Source organism: Gallus gallus, chromosome 4 (genome assembly GCF_016699485.2).
Source record: "Gallus gallus isolate bGalGal1 chromosome 4, bGalGal1.mat.broiler.GRCg7b, whole genome shotgun sequence".
Lineage (NCBI taxonomy): Eukaryota > Metazoa > Chordata > Aves > Galliformes > Phasianidae > Gallus > Gallus gallus.
The window spans coordinates 2,217,816-2,240,689 of record NC_052535.1 but is presented as its reverse complement, the minus strand read 5'-3'; the positions used below and the strand labels follow the sequence as shown (position 1 = coordinate 2,240,689).

At 51.4% G+C, this 22,874-nt stretch overlaps 3 protein-coding genes and 1 long non-coding RNA gene across 17 annotated transcripts in view; 2 read left to right on the top strand and 2 right to left on the bottom strand.

Moving 5' to 3' along the window:
• ZMYM3 (zinc finger MYM-type containing 3) overlaps positions 1-2,283 on the bottom strand; it is a 31,322-nt gene extending 29,039 nt beyond the window's left edge. For 3 of the 6 annotated variants that reach the window (XM_015278402.4, XM_015278407.4, XM_025150337.3), the window contains exon 1: positions 1,390-1,476. The gene's annotated coding sequence lies outside the window, so the exon portion shown is untranslated. Of the gene's footprint in view, positions 1-832; positions 1,477-1,958 lie in introns of those variants that run through there. The other 3 variants (XM_040700030.2, XM_015278406.4, XM_015278403.4) reach the window with 3 other exon arrangements.
• On the top strand, positions 1,172-16,199 carry NONO (non-POU domain containing, octamer-binding). Of its 7 annotated transcripts, none has more exons than XM_040699097.2 (11): positions 1,172-1,474; positions 2,732-2,867; positions 5,223-5,416; positions 6,582-6,883; positions 8,787-8,882; positions 9,905-10,101; positions 10,249-10,333; positions 11,085-11,187; positions 11,827-11,869; positions 12,514-12,623; positions 15,168-16,199. In XM_040699097.2, exons 2-11 carry the CDS (start codon positions 2,741-2,743, stop codon positions 15,303-15,305), a joined length of 1,395 nt encoding a protein of 464 aa, XP_040555031.1. In that variant the 5' UTR covers positions 1,172-1,474; positions 2,732-2,740; the 3' UTR covers positions 15,306-16,199. The 7 variants fall into 7 exon arrangements, with proteins under 7 accessions (XP_040555031.1, XP_015133799.1, XP_040555030.1 ...); XM_015278313.4 differs by having other exon boundaries at positions 5,196-5,416; XM_040699096.2 differs by lacking the exon at positions 1,172-1,474 and adding an exon at positions 1,658-1,950 and having other exon boundaries at positions 5,196-5,416.
• Positions 12,622-22,874, bottom strand: part of LOC121110551 — a 14,719-nt gene continuing 4,466 nt past the window's right edge. For all 3 annotated transcript variants that reach the window (XR_005859746.1, XR_005859748.1, XR_005859747.1), the window contains one exon: positions 12,622-14,986. This is a non-coding gene — a long non-coding RNA (uncharacterized LOC121110551). The remainder of the gene's footprint in view (positions 14,987-22,874) is intronic.
• RHOG2 (RHOG family member 2) overlaps positions 20,975-22,874 on the top strand; it is an 18,118-nt gene continuing 16,218 nt past the window's right edge. Inside the window, exons 1-6 of the mRNA XM_040698785.2 lie at positions 20,975-21,135; positions 21,334-21,383; positions 21,469-21,525; positions 21,929-22,074; positions 22,215-22,327; positions 22,444-22,502. Coding sequence (XP_040554719.1) covers positions 21,072-21,135; positions 21,334-21,383; positions 21,469-21,525; positions 21,929-22,074; positions 22,215-22,327; positions 22,444-22,502 — 489 coding nt within the window. The 5' untranslated portion in view covers positions 20,975-21,071. The remainder of the gene's footprint in view (positions 21,136-21,333; positions 21,384-21,468; positions 21,526-21,928; positions 22,075-22,214; positions 22,328-22,443; positions 22,503-22,874) is intronic.

The window sequence follows — 22,874 nt, the reverse complement described above, 5'->3', positions numbered from 1 at the left end:
GGCAGAACTGAAGTCTTCTTGGGGAACGCAGCGGCAGTGAGAGAGAAATGCATCACAGCCCTGAATGAGAGCTAGGGCTGAAACGCTGCCGGGAGAAGGGAAGATCTCGAACGGAGCAGCTCATCCCAGCAGCAGACCCCAGCCCCCATTCTGAGCGTGAGGCTGAGCCTCCCGTCCCCGCCAGCACTCCACGCTGACCGCATCGAGCGATCTCACAGCACGGCCCGTCCCCGCGCGGCCACACGCAGCTCCCAGCCCTGTCAGTGCCCTCCTCAGCCCTGCGAGCCAGCCAGAGGCAGGGCCGTGGCAGCAGCACCCCCGAGCGGGGCAACGCACGGGGCTCATGGGCCTCCTGCACCCTTCTCGCGGACAGACAGCCGCCGTGCCCAGGGAACCACGCGCACCCGCCGGGCCGCACCCCCATTAGCAGAGCGCGGGCTGCGTGCGGGCGCAGCAGGCCTCGGCGCAGCGGGGCCCGCTCCCCGTGGTGGCCACGAGGGGGCGCCGTCGCGCCGGATCTGCCCCCCCGCCCCGTCCCGCCCTAGGGCGCCCCCCAGCGGCCACCACCGGCAGGGGCGCTTAGAGCCGACCCCGCCCCCTCGCCCAGCGGCAACCCCGCCTCCTCCCGCGGGGAGAGCGCCCCGCCCCCCATCCTGCGGGGGGACCCCGCCCCCCACCCGGACCCCGCTCCGCACGCGCCCGCCCTGCCCCCACGGGCGAGCAACGGCCCCCCACGACAGGGCGCCTCGATGTGATCGCCGCACCCCACGCCTTTAAGTTCTCGGTCCCGCGCCGCCCGTATGGAGGTGCCCCCGGGCGGCGCCGCTCGTACCTGGGGCTGCCCAACGCTGCGCCGCCCGTTTTGCCCAGAGCCCGGATTCGGGTCGCGGCCCCTTTAAATGGAGGCGCCGCTCGGAGCCCTCAGCGCGCTGCAGCCCGGGGTGGGGGGGAGACAGCTCCCCATTGGCTGCGCCAAGCGAGGGACGGATCCCCATTGGCTGCGGCGGGGCCGGGGCTCGCGAGACTGACCGGTGAGCGGCGGTCTCAAAAACGCGGAACGGAACCCGAGCCGGGGAGCGGCGCGGCAGCCCCGCACTCCGCCGGGCGGACGGAAAACCCGGAGCGGAGTTTGAAGAAGGAGCGGGACCGCGCGAAACGACAGCGCGGAGCCGAGCGCGGGCAGCGGCCGCACCCCGGCGGGGGCACAGCGCGGCGCAGGGGACACAGCGCGGGCCGGAACGGGGCGCCCCGATCCCCGCAGGGCTGCCTGCACGGCGCAGAGCGTATCGCCGTCCCGCTCCCCCCTCCCCGTTAACCCTCTCGCCGCGCGGCCCTGGGTCCGCCACCGCCCTGGGGGGCCCTCCCCGGCCGCTCCGCTCCCGCCTCTACCTCCGCGCGGGAGGAGCCCCCCGGCCCGGTCCGGGCGCCGTCGCCACCGCCGCCTCCCCCGGAGCTGGAGCGTCTCCCCGGGGCGGTGAGTGACAGCGCGGCCGGGCGGGGCTTCCGCGGGGGCCCGGGACACGGCACCGCCCCCGGGAGGGGCAGCCCCCGGCCCGCGCCCGCCGCCCGCGCCCCGCCCCCACCGCGACACCCCCACGCCGGGCTCCCCTCCCCCCACAGCGACGCCCCCCACCCGGGACACCCCCGGGCCGCTCTCCCCGCCCCGCCTCGGGACGCTGCCCGCAGCCACCTGCCGTGCCCGCAGCCCGGGGCTGCCCGCTCGTTTTTTGTCTCCCGGGAGCGGGGCTGAGCCGGGCAGAGGCACGGAGAACCCCCGTGAGGGCTGCGAACCGCCCGAGCGCTGCGTGTCACGGGGCGCTGAGGGAAGCACAGGGCTTTATTGAAAGGCTGCGGAGCGAACGCGAGCACCTGCGGCCGCCCCGTGGCCGACGACGGTCCCCGGAGGCCCCACGGTTCCGCGAGGAGACCCCACGTTCCGCCCGGCTTCGGGTACTTACGGGCCGCCCCGCACCCCTCGCGGCGTTCCCGCCACCCTCCCGGGCACGCGCGCGCGGTTGTGAGGAGAGTGGGGGGGGGCAACGCGCGCGCACGACGCCGCACGCGCTCGTAGGCGCCGCGGTCCCTTTAAAGCCCTCGGTCCTTACTGCGCCTGCGCGGCCGTTCGCCTCACAACGCCTGCGCGGCGCCCGCCGGCCGCTCGCTCGTCTCCTTTGTCTCTCTGCTCGCCTCTCAACCCATCGTGATGCCCGCCGCGGTGATTGGCAGCGCGCGCTGCGGGCCGCCGCCGAAACGCAGCCAATCGGCTCCTCGCAAAGAGCCGCCGGCCCGCCTCGGCCCGCCCCGCCACGATAGGCCGGTGAGTGGCGGCGTGCGCGGCCAATGGGAGCGCGGCGTTCGCGGCGGGGAGGCCAATGGGAGCGCGGGTGGAGGCCGTAAGGTTAGGTTGCGCGAGTTCCGGCCGCGCGCGCGCTCCTCTCAGGGCCGCTGCGGGCCGAAGGGGCCGCGATTCGCCTCGACGCCGCCGTCCGCCCCCAGGTGAGGCCGCGGCCGGCGCGGGGCCGCCGCTCGGCGCCGTTCCGCCGCGAGGTGGGCGCGCCCGCTCGGTCTCCGTCGCCGAGGGCCCGCCGAGGCCTTCTGCGGCCTAGCGCGGCCCGCCCCGCCCCGCCGCCGCACGCGGCCGCCGAGCCTCGCTGAGGCGCGGCCGGAGGAGTTCGGGGCCGCGGGCGTGGAGCCCCGGAGCCGCGGCCGACCGGTGCGTGTCCCCCCGCAGGTGGGGAAGATGCAGGGCAACAAGGGCTTCAACATGGAGAAACAGAACCACGCGCCGCGGAAGCAGCACCAGCACCAACACCAGCAGCACCCGCCGCCCTCCATCCCCGCCAACGGGCAGCAGGCCAACAGCCAGAGTGAGTCCCGTCCGCGCCGGGCCGGGCGTTCCCTGCGTGCCGCCGGGACTCGGGGCCGCCGCTGCTGCGTGTGCGGCGCGGGGCGGTGGTGCGGGTTCCTTTTTGTGTGGGCTTCTCGAGGGAAATTCGCACGGAGTCCGGGAGGTTCTGAGTTCTTAGCGCTGTTTCCGGCACTGCGGACGGAACGGGGCGGCTTTCGGCCCGTTCCTTTTTTTCCCCTATCTCCCACAAGAGGGTTTCTCAGTGCGCTTTTCTCAGCGCAGAGCCGCGCTGTCCACACGCGCTGTTGTCCTAAGAGTCATAGGATGGTTTAAGTTGGAAAAGGTTTCTGGGGTCTTCTTGTCCAGCCGTCACTCGTGCCCACTAAGCCACGTCCCTCTCAGCACTGTTATCCACAGCCACTCAGTTTTACCATGAAGGTCCCCGAGATGCTCAGGAGCACATAAGGATGCCTCACTGTGCACATACAGCTGCCTTCAGTGCTGCATTTCTCTCTACTTGAGGGTGTTTCCGAGTTTGTTCTTCATGAGCACGGGCTGCAGCTCTGTCACTTGGTGTTCAGAGAGTGGTTCTGAGCTGAACCATATGCTAATGGAGCCCCATCCAACCCGACCCCGTGGGTCACAAGTGTGGCTCAGTGCACCCCCATTGTGTTGGTGGGGGGGGGGAGGAGGTGCTGCTGTTGTGTTCCAGTTTTCTGTTGAAGTCTTTCTGCTCAGTTTTCAAAACAAAGATCCAAAAGCCACGTGTGCTTTGCTTTCTCAGAAGCATTTCCTGAGCTCAGTGCCCTTCCAGTTGTGTTCCTTAAGCATGGTTCCCCTGTTTTTCTGTCCTGGTTGCGGGTTGAATTGAACCCTGCTCACCCCCACACATGCAGACAGCAGGCTAATAAGAAATGCATGGGTTTTTTATGAAGTGATCTTGCTAAGCAGGTTCGTGGGGGATGATAGAACAGGGTGGCCAACTGCTGTGCTTCCAGTCTGTCTGGAAACACTACAACACAACGACTGTGTTGGTGTGTTCTTAGGAGATCAACTCAGAGGGGCAGCCTGCATCTTGCACCCTTTTGATCTCATTAAGGTAGAACAGTGATACTGGTGTAACGCTCAGCTAAATCACAGGCCTTGCAGTTGAACCCCAAATACTTTTGGTAAGAGCCTGGAGAAGTTCACAGGACAAAGCACTTCACCTTACGTGGCTTCTGCATGAAGTAAATAACTTACTGTCCTCTATAGATACATCATCAGTCTTGCTTTCTTTAGGGTTAGCTTAGAAGAGTGCTTGTACTCATAAAAGCATGGTCTTTAGCCATTGTCTGCATGAACAGCCTGTTCTGGTCAGTATCACACTTTGTAGTCTGAATCAAACCACTTGGGTTTATTCCATATGGCCATGAGGCGTATCATTTGCAAAGCAATTTGGGGAGGGCTTGATGTGCAAAGTGCTCCTGTCAAATAAATAGAAGAGAGGGAGGAAAACAAAGAGTGAAATACCTTCCTACAACTTGTAGAGAGCTCCTACGTGCCTTTAAGAAAGGGGGCAGAGTAAGGTAATCAGACTGTACAGTCATCTTCACATGGGATCTGTAGCTTCCAGGGTCATGCTGGATTCTTGCTGAATTGAGGGCTAAAGAGTGTACATGCATGTGGGGATTGAGAATGTTCATATAAGCACTTCTGTTTATTACTGTTGGGTGTAGCATTACTTAATAAATACAGATTTTGTGTAATGAACTTTGTAATTTTTCTGAGGTCTCACCTAAGGGGCTGTTTAGATTTTTTTTGTTATTTTCACCATTTCAGCCTTCTCTTCAGCTTGGAAGCCAAAGCCCATCCTGTACTGTACCAGCTATCTAAAATGTCACCTGTCTGGGCAAAATTAACTCCCCTGCCTTTTTTTTTTGGTCCTCTGGGGTTGTTTGCAGCAAAATATCTGATTGTTGGCCAAACTGCAGCTTCCCTGTAATTATTGAGGTTGTAATAGCCAAATCCTGTACTGTGACTGCAATTGCTTTTATTGTGGGCCAGTCATCTTAAGCAGATCTCTAAAGTTGAATGTAAACTCTCACATTATTCCAGACTGTGGTGTTTCTGTGTTTTTTGGTTTTTTTTTCAGTTCTAGACTGCATTTCACTGCTGTTAATGAGGCTCAGGCACATTTTCTTTAAGAAAAACCTGTGTGCCCATTGTGAAATAGAATCCTCCTATTGCTGAAGAGATGGCTGGAGAGGTTTGAGACCTAAGCGAGGGGGTGGTATTGCCTGTATTTGTCCTATGTATCTGTGTCCACTGTGATGAAACCTAATAGAATTTATCCCCCCAACTGTAGAGCAGCTGTGTACCTTATTCCCCTCAGATGAAGGCCTGACCATCGACCTGAAGAATTTCCGGAAACCTGGGGAAAAAACCTTCACCCAAAGAAGCCGCCTCTTTGTGGGGAATCTGCCCCCAGATATTACAGAGGAAGAGATGAGAAAGTTGTTTGAGAAGTATGGCAAGGCAGGTGAAGTCTTCATACACAAGGACAAAGGCTTTGGCTTTATCAGGCTGGTGAGTGACCTGCTGCCCTAGGGGTGTTTTGGTGGCAGTGAACACTAGAGGAGTGTTTGTAACTGCGAGTGGTAGATGTGCAGATATCTTGTTAATTAAGTCTGCTGTTGATTTTTAGTGACCTGGGAACATGGATTAGTTTCTACAAGTAATTTGTTTAGAGCATGGAATGAGAAGGAATGTGAGTGAGTTCAAGCAGCTTGTGGCAGGATGTATGAGCTACATAGTAGAGTTATCCTGGAATGAGCTGATAGAAGGCAGAAGGAAAACGTGAGCGTGATGCTGTTACAGACCAGGCAGACTTCTGTCTCCTGGAAGGGCATACATGTGACATTGCTGTGAACACAGACCATCACACGTTATTGGGGTGACGAATGCTTTTGAGGTGGGGGAGAATCTCCAGATAATCACATTGAAATATGTCTAGGAGGGAGGGGAGTTAGCTGCAGACATAACAGAATGGTTCTCAGACCTGTGGGCTCAGGTGCGGTCTGTCTGAAAGCCCCACTATGAGTGCATAGAGTGGTAAGTTCCAGAGTCTGGGGGCACTTTACTGTAGCACAGACTTCTTGGCAGTGATGTAAATGAATCAGGGTGTGAAACTGGAGTAGGCTGTCTTTCATGGGTTGTCATACAGCAAACATTTCCTCGAAGAGCGTGTGAAACATTAATTATTGCCATTTAAAACAAATTATTAAGCACATTTATTAGAAGAGACTGTTGCTCTGATTGAGTTAAATCTGATAGATAATGATAACTTGTTTGCTTTGTTACTACTGGTTACTGGATAAGGCTTTCATCTGATGTTTCTTTTTGCCCTCCAAACTCTGTGTCTTTAGATATAGCAGAGAATGGCTATTAGGGTGTTTTTTTTTTTAAATCATAGGATCACCAAGGTTGGAAAAGACCCACAGGTTCACCCAGTCCAACCATCCACCCATCACCAATAGTTCTCACTAAACCATGTCCCTCAACACAACATCCAAATGTTCCTTGAACACCTCCAGGGTCGGTGACTCCACCACCTCCCCGGGCAGCCCATTCCAGTGTCTAAAATGCTATCTTCTCAATGAAATACTTGTTCAGGGGAAACGTCTGTGACAGTTGTGTGTGTAGCTGATTCCATGCTGCCCTGAGAGTTTCAACGGTGACCTTTTATCTTCAGGAAACTCGCACTCTGGCAGAGATTGCAAAAGTGGAACTAGACAACATGCCTCTCCGTGGGAAGCAGCTCAGAGTGCGTTTTGCGTGCCACAGCGCATCGCTGACAGTCAGGAACCTGCCTCAGTTCGTGTCCAATGAGCTCCTGGAGGAAGCCTTCTCAGTGTTTGGCCAGGTGGAAAGGGCTGTGGTGATTGTGGATGACAGAGGGCGATCCTCTGGAAAAGGCATTGTGGAGTTCTCAGGGAAGCCTGCTGCTAGGAAAGCCCTGGACAGATGTAGCGATGGCTCTTTCCTGCTGACGACGTAAGTGTGGAAGGCGAGGAGAGTTGTATGGATGTGTGCAGGTTGATGGGTGGTGTTGGCTTGTGAGCAGTATTTTTTAGCAGCAGAGTGGGGGTAGATGAGCTGTGGGGCAGGAGATAATTTGCACAGAGAGAATTCTACTTAGCTTCTTTTCCAGCAAGATTGAACATATGCTGAAACTCGAGTCTCAAAGCTTCCTTTTGGGAAGCTGCTGGTGGGGTCAGCGTGCAAAGCTGCCCAATAAAGTCTTTGTAGATAAAAATGCCTTAGGGCAATTGGAGCACCCTGTAGCAAACAGGAGGTGCTTCAGAGACCACCCATTCCACTGGCTGGAAACAAAGCTCTCGGTGTTAATTGTGCATTCTGAGAATGGGGGTGGGACTCCACTCTGAGTGCTGCTGAGAGGAATGCTGGTCCACTGCTCTGTGAGCACGGGATCTGTCTGAGGTGCTGATCAGATGGATTGGGTTGCTTTGGGTTTTAACAGTAATAAAATCATCTTCCTTGTGCCTAAATATCATAAGGCCACAAAGGACATCGTGAGTAATCGTGTGAATGTGCACAAGTAAAAGACTGACTCTAGATATCTTCCATGGAGCACTCTTTGTTGCTTTAAAAATGGGGGCCATTTTTGATATATTGAGAGTATAAAAACTGTTTTTTCTATGTGTGCCCCTAGGATTTGTTAATGAAACACTGCCTGAAATTGAGCTATATTGATAATTTCAAAAGTAATTTTGTAAGGTTCGTGCTCTCACTTCTCTCCTTTTTCTGGGGGGGCTGTGTATGGCACAGCAGTATTCAATGCATTCAGTTTCAAAAAGCAGGGTTTTTTTGTTGGTCTTTTTTTCCCCACATTGCTGTTTCCTGCCTGAGACTCTTTGGGAACAACCATTGGAGTGTGTAGTTCTCAGCAGCAGGGGTGCTGGGTGCTCTTGGGCTCTCTTAGTTCATCTGCATTATTTACTCCCTGCCTTCTTGCTGATTCAGAAGCACGTAGTCTGAAAGAACCATGAAAACAAATTGAGCGCTACCAGTATATAAGAGGAAGCACCTGGGGGGCAACGTTCACTCTCTTTCTAGCTCTCTGCACTGGTTTTTAGTATGTGGGATGGGGAACCAGTATGTTGCTTATTTCTACGTATGGTGTGGTTTTGATTGGAGTTGTTCTACTGTCGTGAACCAGGACAAAGCAGCAGCTACATGAGCTGGCTGGAACAGACAAGTTCACATTGGAAAATAAGGCAGTTGATACTGGCATGTATCACCTTAAACTGAAAAGCTGTGCTGTGGACCTTCAGCCTCTCGTGTCCTGCCTTTCTACTGGAGCCTGAGCACGGCTTGCTCCTCAGCATAGTGTGGCTGTTTCTTCTATTTCCAAAGCTCTGGCAAATGGGTTAAGTAGCCAAAGAGAAGCTGAGGAAGTGAGTGGTGTCAGTGCTGCAGTGGGAAGCTGATTGTGAGATAATTATTATTATTAGTTAATTTTGTTCACGCAGAGATGAGGAGGGCAGAAGCTCTCAGGCACAGTGTCTGTTGTGAAGCATGCCAGTGGATTTCTAGGGAGATTAAGGCAGGGCCCACCAGGAGCTGGCAGAGCTCTGCTGTTTGGCAGTAACAAACAGCACATGGTGATCTCTCCAAGAGAGTGTGAGTGATGCAGCCAGTGATCTCCAGCAAGGAGTAGTATTACTCCTCACCGTAGACAGCAGTGAACTGTAGCAAGGGAAGAGAGGGGAGAAAAAATTCTGGTTTTGCTTTGGTTCAGATCCCTGACTGCTCTGAGTTTCATGGAGCAGCACTAAAAGCAATATTTTATAGGTTCAGACTTAGTATATGGGGTTCCTTGTAATGCAAGCTTATTCTAGAGTTGTCCTCTAAGCATCTCATCTTTTCTTTATAGATTCCCTCGGCCTGTGACTGTGGAGCCCATGGATCAATATGATGATGAAGAGGGACTACCAGAAAAACTTGTCATCAAAAACCAGCAATATCACAAGTATGTGCTTTCCATAAGAGATAAGGTGACACTCTCTGTGGGCTTCAGGACATCGTCCTGCTTGAGCCTTTGGAAGGTGCTCATCAGTGCTCCCTTTTTTCTGTTGGTGTGACCTGGTGCTAGAAAGGATTGCATGCACTGTTCCTTTGCCCTGGTTAGCTGAAAGGAAGCGATGTTTCTGGATCCACTGCTGGATAAGACTGGCAGCCTCCACATACTTTTCATACAGCGTTTGCCTGCTTCTATTCTTGGAATAAAAAATGGTGCCAGTTTGGGGTGTGTTCCCTTTGGTTGGATGAGAAGCTGAAACAAAGACTTAATTTATTTGCTCTAAGCATTATGGACAGTCTGTAGGGGAAAAAAAGAGTCTTAAAGTCACAGTGAAAATAGGAGAGTGTGAACAGCATTAAGGGATTATAGAGCTGTCCAGGAGGAAGGCCATTGTCTTTGAAGGCTTTCTGGTGTAAGCAGGTATCGTGTGGTCACAGCAGAGGGAATTAGTAAGCCATGTGAGGTCATACATTTTTCAAGTGAGGAGAATGAGGGCTGCAGGAACCCTGAGGATGCATTGGGAATAGATGCATGCTCCAGGTGCAGGGGTGCAGAAATGAGCAAGGCAAACACACGTTTGGGCTTTGTGTGTTTCTGGAGTAAACCTGTTGATAAGATGTTCAGCAGGAGCAAAGCCTGTTTCTTTCAAGAGAATGTCTAAATTTCTTTCACCCAGTATCTTGGTGCCTTAGGAACACAGTGTCATTACTTGTCCTGTCATCACCCATACCATTTGTTTTCTGCCTGTTTCTTCTTTCAATAACGGCAGTTTCTTGAGGGGAAAAAGAAGTGGTATCTAAAGCACAGCTATTTGTGCAAAAACAGAGGGCACAGAGGTTCTTATTTGTTGCAGTGAGACACGGTTCTAACTGACAAAAGGATCTGCCACTGCATTTGCACACAAACAGTTATTTTTTCTTAGTTCCTCTTTGCTCTACTGAAGCATTCACTAGCTCTTCCTTGCTTGGCAGGGAGCGTGAGCAACCTCCTCGATTTGCACAGCCTGGCAGCTTTGAGTATGAGTATGCCATGCGTTGGAAGGCTCTAATAGAAATGGAGAAGCAGCAGCAAGAACAGGTAGACCGTAACATCAAGGAAGCTCGAGAGAAGCTGGAAATGGAAATGGAAGCAGCTCGCCATGAGCACCAAGTTATGCTCATGAGGCAAGGTACCGGTCCAACTTAACTATAATAGCAGAACAAAGCCCTCCAGCATCCCAGGATGAGTGGCTCAGTAGACTGATGGAGCCTGCTGAAGCTGAGCTGTGGCATAGCTGCTTGACTTTAACTAACTGTGGAACTGTCATCTTTTACAGATTTAATGAGACGCCAGGAAGAACTGAGGAGGATGGAGGAATTGCATAACCAGGAAGTACAAAAACGTAAACAGTTGGAAATCAGGTAAGGAGGCAGTTCTGAAACTGTGAATCTGTTATGATACAGGACAAAGCACTTCTCCAGTTCACTAATTGTTCAAGCTGACAACTTAATTGCTACCTTAAGAGTGGCTGTTGTTTCTGGCCTTTTCTGTTAATAGAGGGAGTGTGCATCTGGGCTAGGATGGAAGAGTTCCGTCTGAAGTTGAAGGACACTGAATAGTATTAGGTTGGATTTGTTTGTTTGTTTTAATGCTCTATCTCAGTTTAGCTCTTTGACCAAGACAGATTCAAAAAATGAGAATCTGTGCAGCAGCTTTAGTGCTGCAGGCTGGGAAACCCCATGTGGTATCTGTCTTCTCATCTGGGAGGTAACTTAGCCTCAGAGATTTCTCTCTCCGTTCCAGCTCTTCCTTGTCTCAGGGTCATTGTAAGAAGCTCCCTGTGGTCCTTCAGTTTACCTCTGTAATACAAGAAACTTGAGAACCATGTGGCTTTTATGCATTGTATTGCACATAGTTAGCATGTACTTGGGAGCTGCTGTGTACATGGGTGTGCTTGGGAATGTTTTTATAATGAATTCTTTAAAACTAAGCGTGTTGAGAATGTCTTGCTCATGGATGTTTGTTTTCATCACGAGGTGCCTAATATTTTACAGCTTCAGCAGAATCGTGTTTTTAAAGCTGTGTGTTTTCAAAACAAGAGCTTGTTAGACAGCACTGTGATGCAAATGCTTGGTGTGTGTTGTGCTGAGCATCTTTACCTCTTTTTTCCAGGCAAGAGGAAGAACGCAGGCGCCGTGAGGAAGAAATGAGAAGGCAGCAGGAAGAGATGATGAGACGCCAGCAGGAAGGCTTCAAGGGGAACTTTGCTGATGCGGTACGAATAGTCCACTTCCCCATTGCATCCACACACGTTAGAATTTTGCCCTTCCCAGCATGGGGCTTTCTGTGAATGCTTAAGATGTTGATTGAGAGGCTCTACACTCACTACATTCTACTCTTGTTTGTTGATTCCCTTTAATCTTAATAGCTTTGTCTGGAAAATGTAACTAATGCAGTTACTGTCCCACTGCTGTCTGTGTAGGTCCTAGCTTTGCAGTGAGGTGGATCTGTGGTGTGTGCCCTAAGCTCACTAGCTAGCATTTTATGAAAGTGGCCCAATGCTGCATATTTGTTACGTAAGCTTGCATTCCTTCCAACGGGGAAAGCTTCTTAGCTATGCTGAGGAAGTAGCAGCACTGATTCTTCACAATGTGTTACTGCTGCTCAGCAGATCCCACCAGGCAGGTATCAGGTGTCTCTTTGTGCTGCAGTCTGGTATAGTCCCTACAGGCAGCTTTGCTTTGCTTTGCTGCTTGATGTTGTACCGTGATAGAATAGATCTGTTCTTGAAACATACCCTAGGAATGACTTTTCTAGGCAGTAACAAAAAGCCCAGAACACAACAAATCTATGTAACTTCATGAAGAAATGTTGCATTTTCTTTATCGTTTGAAATGAGTCTCTCTTTTTCCAGAGGGAGCCACCGGACATGCGAATGGGACAGATGGGTATGGGAGGTAAGTGTGGTGTGATGGTTGTTTTTTTGTGGCCCTCTTCATTTCTATGCATGTTCATCCCCTTCTCTAGAAAGTCCATGATTTTTTGAGTGGTTTTGTTTTATTCTCTCCTTTGAGAGAATGACTATGACAATTTCTTAGTGATAGGAAACAATCATATTAGAGGAAATATAACAAAAACTGCATGTGAGGCAGCACTGTGTATATGTGAAAACTCAGTAAGCAGGAGACTTGATTGAAATTCCTGTCAGACCCACATGTGAATAAGAAATTTGTACTGATAAAGTGGTACAATGTGTAGCAACTTGCCCTTGATCCCGGGCAGTAATCTCAGTTATGTCTTCCAATATTTTGACTACACGACATGGAGTTTCAGGCCACATGCATAAGAGTGCATAAGACGACCATGGAGTGGTTGTTCTTGGAAATGGTGACCGTTAGAATTTGCTGTAGTTTCAGATAACAGTGGAATGCAAGACCAGTTTATCTTGACCTAACAGCATGATGCTTGTCAAGAAATTAGGACTCTGTCCCTGCATCTTACACTGCAGGAAGCTTACATGGTGCTTTGTGGTTTTGGAGCAATGAGGAGACTCCAGCTTCCTCTGTGTTTGCTATGAACATTCTTTGGTTTTCTTTTCCAGGTACCATTGGCATGAACAATAGAGGAGCTATGGGTGGTACCAACGTCCCCGCTGCTGCGCCTCCTGCAGCTGGTCCTGGAGCTATGATACCCGATGGAGCCATGGGAATGGTAATGCATCCCCAGCTGCTGCTTGTGCACACCTCTTAAACGTACATGATGTTGTTTCACTTGTTGAGCACTGTGCTGTTCAGGGTTGTTGCCCCCCCAGCCCCAATACCTAGCTGCTGCTGAGATCTGTACAAGTTCATCTTGCCTTGCTATTTGTTGGTGTTCTTGAGGATTAAACCACGTCATCCTTCTTACGTTACTTTGAAGATAGCTAATGCTAAAACCCTTTGTTAGAAGGACCCTAGCAGTAATTTGTGGTCATTTTTTAAATGGCATATTGAGAAGCACTCTGAGAATATTTGGAGATGTTGAATCTCGAAGCATAAAGCTGAGCTTTCAGGAGTGTTCTGTCCATAACTCGTTTTTGAAAACAATAAGTTCCCATGCTAATAAGCTGAAATGATTATGGTAATAATGAGGATGCAAAAATGAGTTCAGATAATTTGCTTAGGAACTGAGGAGCAAAGAATCATTGGAGGCTGTACTTACGTATTTGCTCTTTTTAGTTTTTATATTGAATTTATTTTTAAACTGCATATATTTACAAAAGGTCTGTGTGACTCTTCTTGTAGGGCAAAGAAAGTTTAAGTGCTTGATTGGTCAGAGTGAAGGGTGGGTCTCCCAATCCCTGTGAGCACAGCTCAGCTTTGCACCCCGTTTGCCTCCAATTGTCCTCACTTATACAGACCTCAAACAATTGGAAACTTCAGGCATCCTCACAGCTGAGGATATGTCACTGCTGAGTTACAAAGAGGAAGCCCTAGGGAGAATTCTGAATGCAGATTTAATTTTTAAACACAGCTAATGGAAATCTGAGAAGTTCCATTCATTACAAATCCTTTGCAAAAGATTATAAAAGTTGGATTGTTTTTTCTTGCGTAGGAAACCCACAACCTGTCTGCTTCAGTAATAGTGACATGAGAAATGAACTGATGAAGGAATGTAATTCCAGTGCTGATATGAGCTGAAATCTGTTGCTCTGAAATGTACAGACTTGTCACTGTGCATGCTGCAGCTAGCTTGCAAGAAGTCTGTTTGCTACATTTCCATAGGAGCAGAGGAAAAATGCTTCTTAGAATAATAACTGATCCTAAGGGACATTGAGATAGTACTGAGATAAAATGAAAAATCAGGATATTTAGACAGGAATTATGATTGTTGCATTAATAATTTCAGTGGTGAATGGTAACTGTGCACATTCTGGCTTGTTACAAATGTGAGGTAAGGTGTTGCTTCAGTGTTCTGTAGGAGTTGTTGGGGGTGTCAGGTTTAATTCAGGAACCATTGAGCTCAGTCTGCACGCAGTTATTGTGGTGAGGGCTGCCTTGGCAAGGTGAAGGAATTGAACTGCTTGCAGTGATTTGGCTGTTACTGTTCCTATGAAAATAATGCTGTGGTGGGCAATGTCTGCAGCTTGCAACTTTGGGAACTTCCTTATTTTCCAAGGGAAGTTCAGTCTAGTGCAGCAAATAGTGTGGGTGTGGGGATGACCTGGTAGCTGTACTGGGAAGGAGGGATACTGCTTGGGAATTCAAGCTTTGGTGGTATGCATTGAGGGCTTTGCTGCAGGGCTTTACAACAGATAATTGCTTTGGTGGCATCTGTCATTCCTGTCCTTCAGACAGAGGATTGATCCTCTCGCAGGGCAGCTCTTCCAGTCAGCTGCTGAAACAGCAGCAGGTTTGTTCATCTTGAGCAGCTCCTAACAGTCGTTCTAAAGAAAAAAGAAAAAAGCAATGGGAAATGTGTTAAGATCAGCATGTTGGGATAAGACCACCTAGACCAAAAGCAATAGGCTGCTTCTCCAATGGCCAGAAAAATGTATGGTTTTTTAGGAAACTTTGTCCTGGCCAGGTGCTTTGTTTGAGTTGCTGAGTCAGTGCATTCCAGTCCTTGGGTGTTTTTTAGACCACATGGGCTGAAGCTGTGTCTGACCTGATCTGCCCTCCCAGCTGACTCAGCTTGGAGCAGGGGGATGGACTGGGGACTTCGTGAGGTATCTTCCAAGCTGAGCAATCCTCTGCTCTTCTCCTGCTGGAAGGAAGAGCCTGTGCAGTAGCACTGTCTTAACTGGCAGACGAGAGAGCTTGAGGAATGGAAATAGAGTGATAAGGCTGAGCCACAGGGCCAGCATTTCAGTCTTATCTTGGATTCATAGTATTGTCTATGACTGGATTGTGATAGTGCTGCATTATCAGTGTGCTGCTCCTCATTTACATTCAGTTTGGGTGAGGAAAATATGATGAAAATGTAAATTCCTCTCCCAGACTGTTACTCACCCATTGCACAGCAGGGCAGTAGGTAGGGATGGTGTATGAGCTGCTTTCCTATATGCTCGACTCCAAGCCATGTGGGGAAGGGACCTGCAACGTTTGACTGTAATTAGAGCCCTCTCAGTCCAGTTCTGGGGTTGGTTTTGGTGGGTTAGAGTACTTTTATAGCAAGGTAAACTGGAATTGCAGGATTTGGACAGGATTTGACTCAATTAGGATAGCTTCTAACTGCTGCCTGTTCTTTGTTTTCCATCTTGCTTCTTCATTACAGACTCCACCACCGCCTGCGGATCGCTTTGGGCAGGGCAGCGCGATGGAAGGCCTGGGAGCGATGGGAGGGAACCCTCCTGCCTTCAACAGAGGAAATCCAGGGGGTGAATTTGGCCCTAACAAACGTCGCAGATACTAACAGGATTAAGCTGCCCCCTGCACTTGCCCCAAAGAGGAAAGGAATCTTGGCAGGCCGTACAGGGTTCTACTCAGGGGGTGGGTATCAGAATAGTCGATTAGGGCCTGCTTTGGTTAAGCCACTCTAGGACGAGGGGAGTGCAGTCTGACTGATAAACATTTTATAGAGAATTTCATGTGGTGCATTCCTATAATTTCAATGTGAAAATGGATTCAGGGAGGCTGCCGTGGTTGTTCTCTAACGGTGAGATCTGGCGAGGACCGCAATGCCTTGACTGACCGTTCCAGGTGTGCTGTTTGCAGCCGGAGTCCTGAGGCAGAACCAGATACAACTGCAGTAAGTCTTGGCATTCTTTTGGATTTTCTTAGTGTGTAGCACAGGGAAGGAGTCTCCGGAGAACTAGGGCAGCATCTGGGTACTTTGCAGCTCCCGCGATTCTGTACATTTATATTGCTCCAAATGGTCCATCTGATAGTGAATTGGAGAGATTTTTATGTTCATTTTTTCTGTTTTTTTTTTCCTCCTAACTTGTAGTTACTCTTTTTACCTGGACCATCTGTTTCTTTAAAGTAGCTGACTGTCACGTGCAGCCTGAGTGGCTGGGAGGATCTGTTGGGATGAATTTTTTGATAATGTGTTGTATCGCTGTTTATTTTTACTGGTAGTAAAGTACAATCTATTGGACAAAGATACTGTATCTCATGCTGAAGATTTAACTGAAACCAATGTTTGTATAATCTTAACCTTGCCTGTCTTTTGTGTAGAAGTACTACAAGATTTTTTCATTTAGTGTAAACTGTTTGAACACAAGCTGTAATTGTCCCACTAACAAGTTTGAGTTTGTCTGAGGAATGTTACAGGAATGCATTATTAAAGTGGATTTTAAGCCTTTTTTATCTGCTGTGCTGCCTCTTCTGTTTTTGGGGTATTTTTTATGGGTAATCCATACGTATGGATTAAAGTAAGGCAAGCAGTAGATTACGGAGTAAATCTTGTGTTGGTCAATAAAGAAGGCATTAAGCCCTGAGAATTTTCTACCAGTTCTCCTCGTCACCCAATGAGTTCTGTTTGTGTTTTGGAATGAGAACTTCAACATTTAGGAGGCAAATAAGAGAGGCTGTGATGCGGGTGGGTTATGGCTGCAGTGCAGGCGCAGAAGAGAAATGTGAGACTTGTTGGTGCATCGGCAGGACTGTGCTGTTCAGTTCGTGTCTGACAGCAGCGTGCTGCTGTTTGTGCCATGTCAGAGTCTGAGCAGCATGCAGGGCTTTCTGTAGGGCTCTGACCTCTGCTTGGGGCAGGAAGCTGAGGACTCGTCACTGTCAGTGGCGACAGTGTGCTTAATGTTGTGTAATGCATGAGGGAATCCGCAGGGCCAGGAGTCCTCTGTGCCTCGTGTTCTTGTGTTAGAGCTCTTCAGTTGAGGCTGGGGAGAGGGGGGAGCAGAGAGGGGAGCTTAGGAAGAGGTTTAGATGGGGAAGTGTGGGAGACTTGCAGCCTTAGAGCATAAGGAAGGAGCTGCCTTACAGACTTAAAAATAATAGGGAAGATTAAAGCATTTGTCAGATGACAGGCACTACCAAGGCAACAGCTTCTGAAAATCATGGTTTGGCCTGCAGGTACCTTGTTAAAATAGGGCTGAGAAAGTTGTTCTGCAGGCTTTCATTGGTTTACACCTGTCACTTGATTAATTGTAATTAGCCTGTAATTGCATGATTGATAAACGATTGGAGAGAGGCTACAGCTGCTGCTCTTGTTTCCATTGCTTATTTCCATGTTTGACAGCAGCAGCAGCACGAGCATCTGGCATGCTTGGGTGATACAGCATTTAATGGCACTTCTGAGAGGGGTTATGATTTACCTGTAGGTGCAGTGTGAGGAGTTGGGCGATGCTTTTCACCTGCCATGTTTGCTCGAGTAGCTCCACACGTGGCAAGATACCCAAACGTTCCTCAGGGAGGGGCTGGCAGGCTTTCCCTAAGGCAGAGTGGCTGATGAGTAGATATTTTGATTCCAGAATATGAAATACTAAAAGGAAGCTGTGAAGTTGCACACAGCTGTGTATTGTCTCAGTCTTCTGTCTGTTGTTCCACTGGTTTGTTAGTGAGTAGTGCAAGAGGGCCCTGCTGTGGTTGGATATCAGAGGGAAGTTCTTCACAGAGAGAGCAGTGAGGTGCTGGAACAGCTGCCCAGAGAGGCTGTGGATGCCCCATCCCTGGAGGTGTTCAAGGCCAGGTTGGATGGGGCAGCCTGGGCTGGTGTTAAATGTGGAGGTTGGCAGCCTGGCCTGCAGCAGGGGGTTGGAGCTTCGTGCTCCTTGAGGTGCCTTCCATCCCAAGCCGTTCTGTGATTCTCAGAGGAGGCACAGAGCTCAAGTGTGTGGGTGCTCCAGCCGCTGCCTCGGTCCTGTTCAAGTGTCAGGTAAGGATGGGCAGGTTACTAAGGCAGTAAGCTTTGGGAGGAAATGGATGTAACAGGAAGGGGGGATTTAGCACTGCTCAAGGTTCGTCTAATAAAACAGGTTTAAGGTGAAAATGGAGGATCTGATTGCTTGGGTAAGGCAGCCGGTGCAGCTCTGCAAAGCGGGTTCTGTATGGGCACTGCTCAGATGTGCTGAAATTCAGCCAGTGAGCAGAAGAGTGTCTGACTGCATGCTTTTTGGAGACCATTGGCTGCAGCTGCAGACAGAAAGTATTGCAACTGTCATAGGAGATACCACTGCCTTTTGCTGTTGTTCCTGATCAGCTTGGTTAAAATGCACTCATACAGTATCAGTTCATGATGGACTGAGGGCTGATGAGCAGCCTGGCTCCCAGCAGTTTGCTCCTTAGCTTTAATCCCCACCTTTGCGAGCTGCACAGATTGTGATTTATGCTGCTTCCCTTTAAACAGTGCCTGTGTTTACATCAATCAAAGTGAATCTGGAAGATCCAGCTGGAACCCAGGTAATTTTGTCACATCAAATAGACAGCAATTTCCTTTTTTTTTCTTTTTCCTGACACACAGGAGCTCACCAGAAGCTGCTTTTTATTATATAGAAAGCCACAAATGGTGGTTTTATCTAATGAACCACCTTTGTAACTCCAAAGAAGGTGTTACCTGTGGCCATGCTGAAAGGAGCCACCGTTCCCCCCTTTTTTTCCCCGTGTTTGATGGCTCATGTACCCTGGGAGAGCCAGAGCTGATGAAAGGACAGCAAGAAAGCAGGGCAGCTCAGCCCCTCACAGAGCTGTGCCTTTGGGATCCCCTTCCATCACTGCAGTTGGCCTCCCTGCTTTGTGTGATGCCTGTAGTGACTGCTTCAAGGCAACAGCACCCTCCCAAGGAAGGTTTTCATGCTGGGTGCCAACTGAGGGTGAGAAAAGTGAATTCAGGGCAGACTGCACTCCTTTTCGGACCAGTTCCTACTAAGGACTGTCTGTGCTTTCTGCTGAGGAATACTGTCTGTGTGAGTGAGCACTGGAGTAAAGCAGCAGCTCATCTCTGAGGAGGTAGAGCTACCCTGGGGAGCAAGAATTAGCCTGAAATACAGCGAAAATGTCTGCAGCAGCAGTAGTGCACACTCACCCAGTGAGACCAGAGCACTGGGGTGACAGCCCAGCTGCAGGGGGACAGTGTTCATGGTTGGAGGTGAAGGTTGCCCATACATCTCTGCCTGAAGTATTTCCTTTCTGACACACCACTGCCTTGTGAGGCTGCTTCTGCTTTCATGCTCAGTACCCCAGGCTCGAAATCGCAGCTCCATGCTGGACACCTCATCAATAGCTGTGCCCAGTGCTACTTATTGTAAGGTACTTGTTGCAAAACTTATATTTTTCTTCTTCAGCTTTCCAAACAGTGCAGATCACCATCTATAGTCGATGTTATTGCTCCAGCATGCATAGCACCTTTGGTTTTCTGTGTGTTTGAAGACAACTGGTAGCAGTGGTGCATGAGGGCAGCCCAGTCCCAGGCAAACTGTTCTCCTTTGGGTGATTAAAAAAAAAGTGAAAGGATTTTGAAAGCAATTTGCTCATTTTCTCTGTCTCCTTTTTGTTCTCTGCTCTATCAAATTAATTGCACGTAAGCTAAAGGGGCTTTATTTGTAATCCCCAGCTGGCTGTTCCTTGTGTGCTGGTTTCAAAGGTGCAGTGCATGGCCAGCCCAAGGACCTGTGCTGTGCTTGGAGCTGTGCTGCAGGGCACAGTGGGCTGCAGCACCGCGCTCTGAGCTGGTGGAGCCGTGAGGGCTGTGCAGCCTCGTGCTGTGCTCTTGCCATCATCTGTACTCATCGCCTCCCTTCCCTCATCTGTAAAGCGCATCGAAGGCACCAGCTCTGCTACAGACCTCTGTGACCTGTCCTTGCTTAGCACTGGGTGTCTTCAGGCTGTCCCCACGCTGCACTCTTTGACCTCATCCTTGCTGGGCTGGGAGCTGCAGACACAGCAACTCACGGGTGCTGCTGTGCACGTGTGGTTTCCGGCTGCTTCGCTCCCCCGTTGCTCCACAGTGGGGACGGTGCAGCGCTGCGGGGACGGAGCAGTGCGGTGGTTCACTCCTGGCTTCCTGCAGGCACACGGGGACAGCCCAGCTGCTGCTCTGCTGGCGCTGGGGAGCTCTGCTTGCCCACTGCTCGGCCCTCTGCAGCACTCAGCCCCAGCATCGCCTCGGCGTTTCCTCCATGAAGTAACCTGAGTTCCAAATCTTTGCTGGCACGGGGATGGCGACAGCTGCGGCCACGCTGACGGCTCGGGGAAAGGACAAGGAGATCTGAAACCCTATAGCAGCACACAGCCCACTGGCTGGGCTTTCCCTGTCACAGGGCTCTGCCTGGCTTCCTGGGAACGAAGTGAGCCCTTTGGCTTTTCTATGTGCCCCTCAGGGCGCTGTGTTCCTCAGAGGGTGGGTACACTGCACTGCACATAGGGGACACTTTGGGGCTGTGGTAGTGCCGAGGGCTTCTTTCAGAGCCAGATCCACAGCAGAAGTGCTGGGTGGCTGCTGTGCGCTCCGGAGCACCCAGGAAATGTCTGTCTCAACAAACAGGAACAACAAAAATACACTTTTCTTTCAGATGTTTGTAGGAACTAAGTAAAATCTTTCAGCTCAAGAGGACTTCCTGTCCATAGGAGGAAATCCCAGGTCCCTGGATGGGAGCAGGCAGCCTGAGCAAACCTCCCCTGGGTATGGGGAGCATTTTGCACGTGTCTGTGATGAGGGTGCAGGCAGAGATAGCAGACAGGGACAGATTCCATCTGTGGGTTGCACAAGGCCCTCCACTGAGGTCATGCAGAGACCAGTAAGGATTTCACCCTAGAAAGTCTCTCCCTTTGCAGGAAACTTACAGCTGCATCTCTGAATGATAAATGAACGGAGAGCCGTCCCTGCAGCAGCTCAAGCGTTGCAACTGTATGCAACTGAGCACCAGCAGAGTGGTGGTGTGGATGTCCCGTGCCAGACGCAGGTGGGATGTGGGCACTGGCATTGCTCAACCCAGGGGGAGCCCCACGACTCACATCCCCACTGCTGGACGCCTACGTGTGCCGGAGCAGGGGGGCAGGACACGAATGCCTCTGCAGATAACGGCAGTGCCCGTCAGCTGCCGTGTCCATCTTTGGCCGGCTCTCCGGTTACCACCCCCCTCCTCCAGCTGCCTCCAAAGATAGGCAAAGCCACCTCCCGGCCCCTGTGCTGGAAACTACGGGGAAACAGAGGGGGAACCGCGGACAGGGATGAGATTGATGGGATTTTTGTTGGAGTGAAGGGCGCTGCGTGCCTGCCTGAGCCATGGCGTTGCTGTGCTACAACAAGGGCTGTGGGCAGAGGTTTGATCCTGAGCACAACTCCCAGGGTAAGTACGAACTCTGCCTCACGCCGAGGTGTGCTGGGGTGCCTCATGTGTTCCTGCTCTGTGGCCTCAGCTGCTCCCGTGCGCCGGCCCCGTGCCTGCCAGGGGACAGGAGGCAGCTCAGGAGCTGCCGGGCAGCACAGGCAGCTCGCAGGCAGGACTGCCCTTCACAAAAGGCTCCGCGTGCTTTCCTCTCCTCAGATTCCTGCCTGTATCACCCGGGCGTCCCCATCTTCCACGATGCCCTGAAGGTGAGCAGGACTACAGCTGCAGGTTGGGACTTTGTGTCTGGTGGGATCATCCACCCCACCCATTTTGTCTTCTCCCGGTGCCTAGGGCTGGTCTTGCTGCAAGAAGCGCACGACGGACTTCTCTGAGTTCCTCTCCATTAAGGTGAGTGACTCACACTAGCTGGCTCCTGGCTGGGGGTTTCTTGTCTCCTCCTGGGTGCTGCCTCCTGGAGAGCCATGTCACAGCAGCTGGGACCCCCCCTCCGTGCAGCACTTCCCTCACGTGCCAGCACAGCTGTGGTGTCTGAGCGGTGCTGGGAGCAAGAGGAGGCCCAGGGAGGGGCAGGAGGCTCCTGCTGCCCCTTGGCTGTAGTGTGACAGAGCTGAGGCCTTCCTGCTATGGTCCTGGTAAAACTGCACATGGGATTGTCACCGGGAATCCCTGCAGGCACCCCTGCCCTCGTGTAGGGTCTCTGCAAGATGCAGAGCCACCAGGTCACAGAAATAGGATTTGGGAGCAGGTTAGAAAGGGGAAAGCAGATGTCAGGCTTGTCTCTGCCACTCAGGGATGCACAAAGGGGTTTCACAGCAAGGAGAAGCCTCCTGAGCCTTCCCAAGAGGAGACCTCAGACAAGCCAAAGGCCAAGCCAATGGCAGAGATCATCGTCCAAGGACCAAAATCAGCTGAGAAGATGCAGCGGGAAAGACCAAGGTGAGGGAGCAGACAGTACAGCCTGGCCATACCACTACTTGTGCACGTGCCTTGCCCTGCCTGCTTCCTGGGGAAAGGCAGCAACACGTACATTGCAAAAAACAAACACCCACTCATCCTTTGTTGCTGTTGTTTTCCAGCTCTGATGAGCCACGACAACTGCTGCCAATCAAAGTATCTAGATCTCTGGAACAAGCACTGGAGAAACTGAGCCTGTCTCCTAACAACAAGGAGCCCAAGGGTGACTGTGCAGGTAGCGATGAGCTGATGGCCATCAGCAGGTCTTTCCTGCCAAGCCTGGAGCAGGGGCTGCAGGGAGGGCTCAGGGCATGCTGCGTGTCCCTGAGCAAAGCTGTGCTGTTCTCACAGGGGAGGCGGCTGCCCAGGTGAGAGCTGGCACCACCTGCAAGAACGCAGCCTGCAAGGCAGTGAGTATCCAGCATCGCTGCGCTGTGCTGCTCCCCTTCTCTGTGTGCAGGGCAGGGTGCTGGGCAGGGGGAGGTGGCTGCCCCTGCTGACTTCAGGCCACGTTCCTCCAAGAGGCATCTGAATTCCTGGATTAGTGGTACACCCATGTTTAATTGCTTGCAGTGGCGTACAGCACGTATACAGGGCCTTTGTTCTGAAAATGGGGATGGAATAATTGCTGCCTGCTTTTAATTCCTGAAGCATAGCCCATGTTCTGTCTTGCCCTAAAGCCGCTCCATGTGGGATGGTCTGACGGCATCAAAGCTTGTGCTACAGGGAGGCCAGCATGTTTGGAAAGAAGCAGAGAGGGAAGCAAGTAAAGGACGTGGGAC

What these genes read in the sequence shown, in the direction of transcription:
- NONO (XM_015278310.4), top strand. Translation starts at nt 2,204, where the DNA reads ATGCCCGCCGCGGTGATTGGCAGCGCGCGCTGCGGGCCGCCGCCGAAA. An exon ending in AGTTATGCTCATGAGGCAAG is followed by an intron (nt 10,102 to 10,248) that starts GTACCGGTCCAA and finishes CATCTTTTACAG; the next exon opens with ATTTAATGAGACGCCAGGAA. An exon ending in CCGATGGAGCCATGGGAATG is followed by an intron (nt 12,624 to 15,167) that starts GTAATGCATCCC and finishes TCTTCATTACAG; the next exon opens with ACTCCACCACCGCCTGCGGA.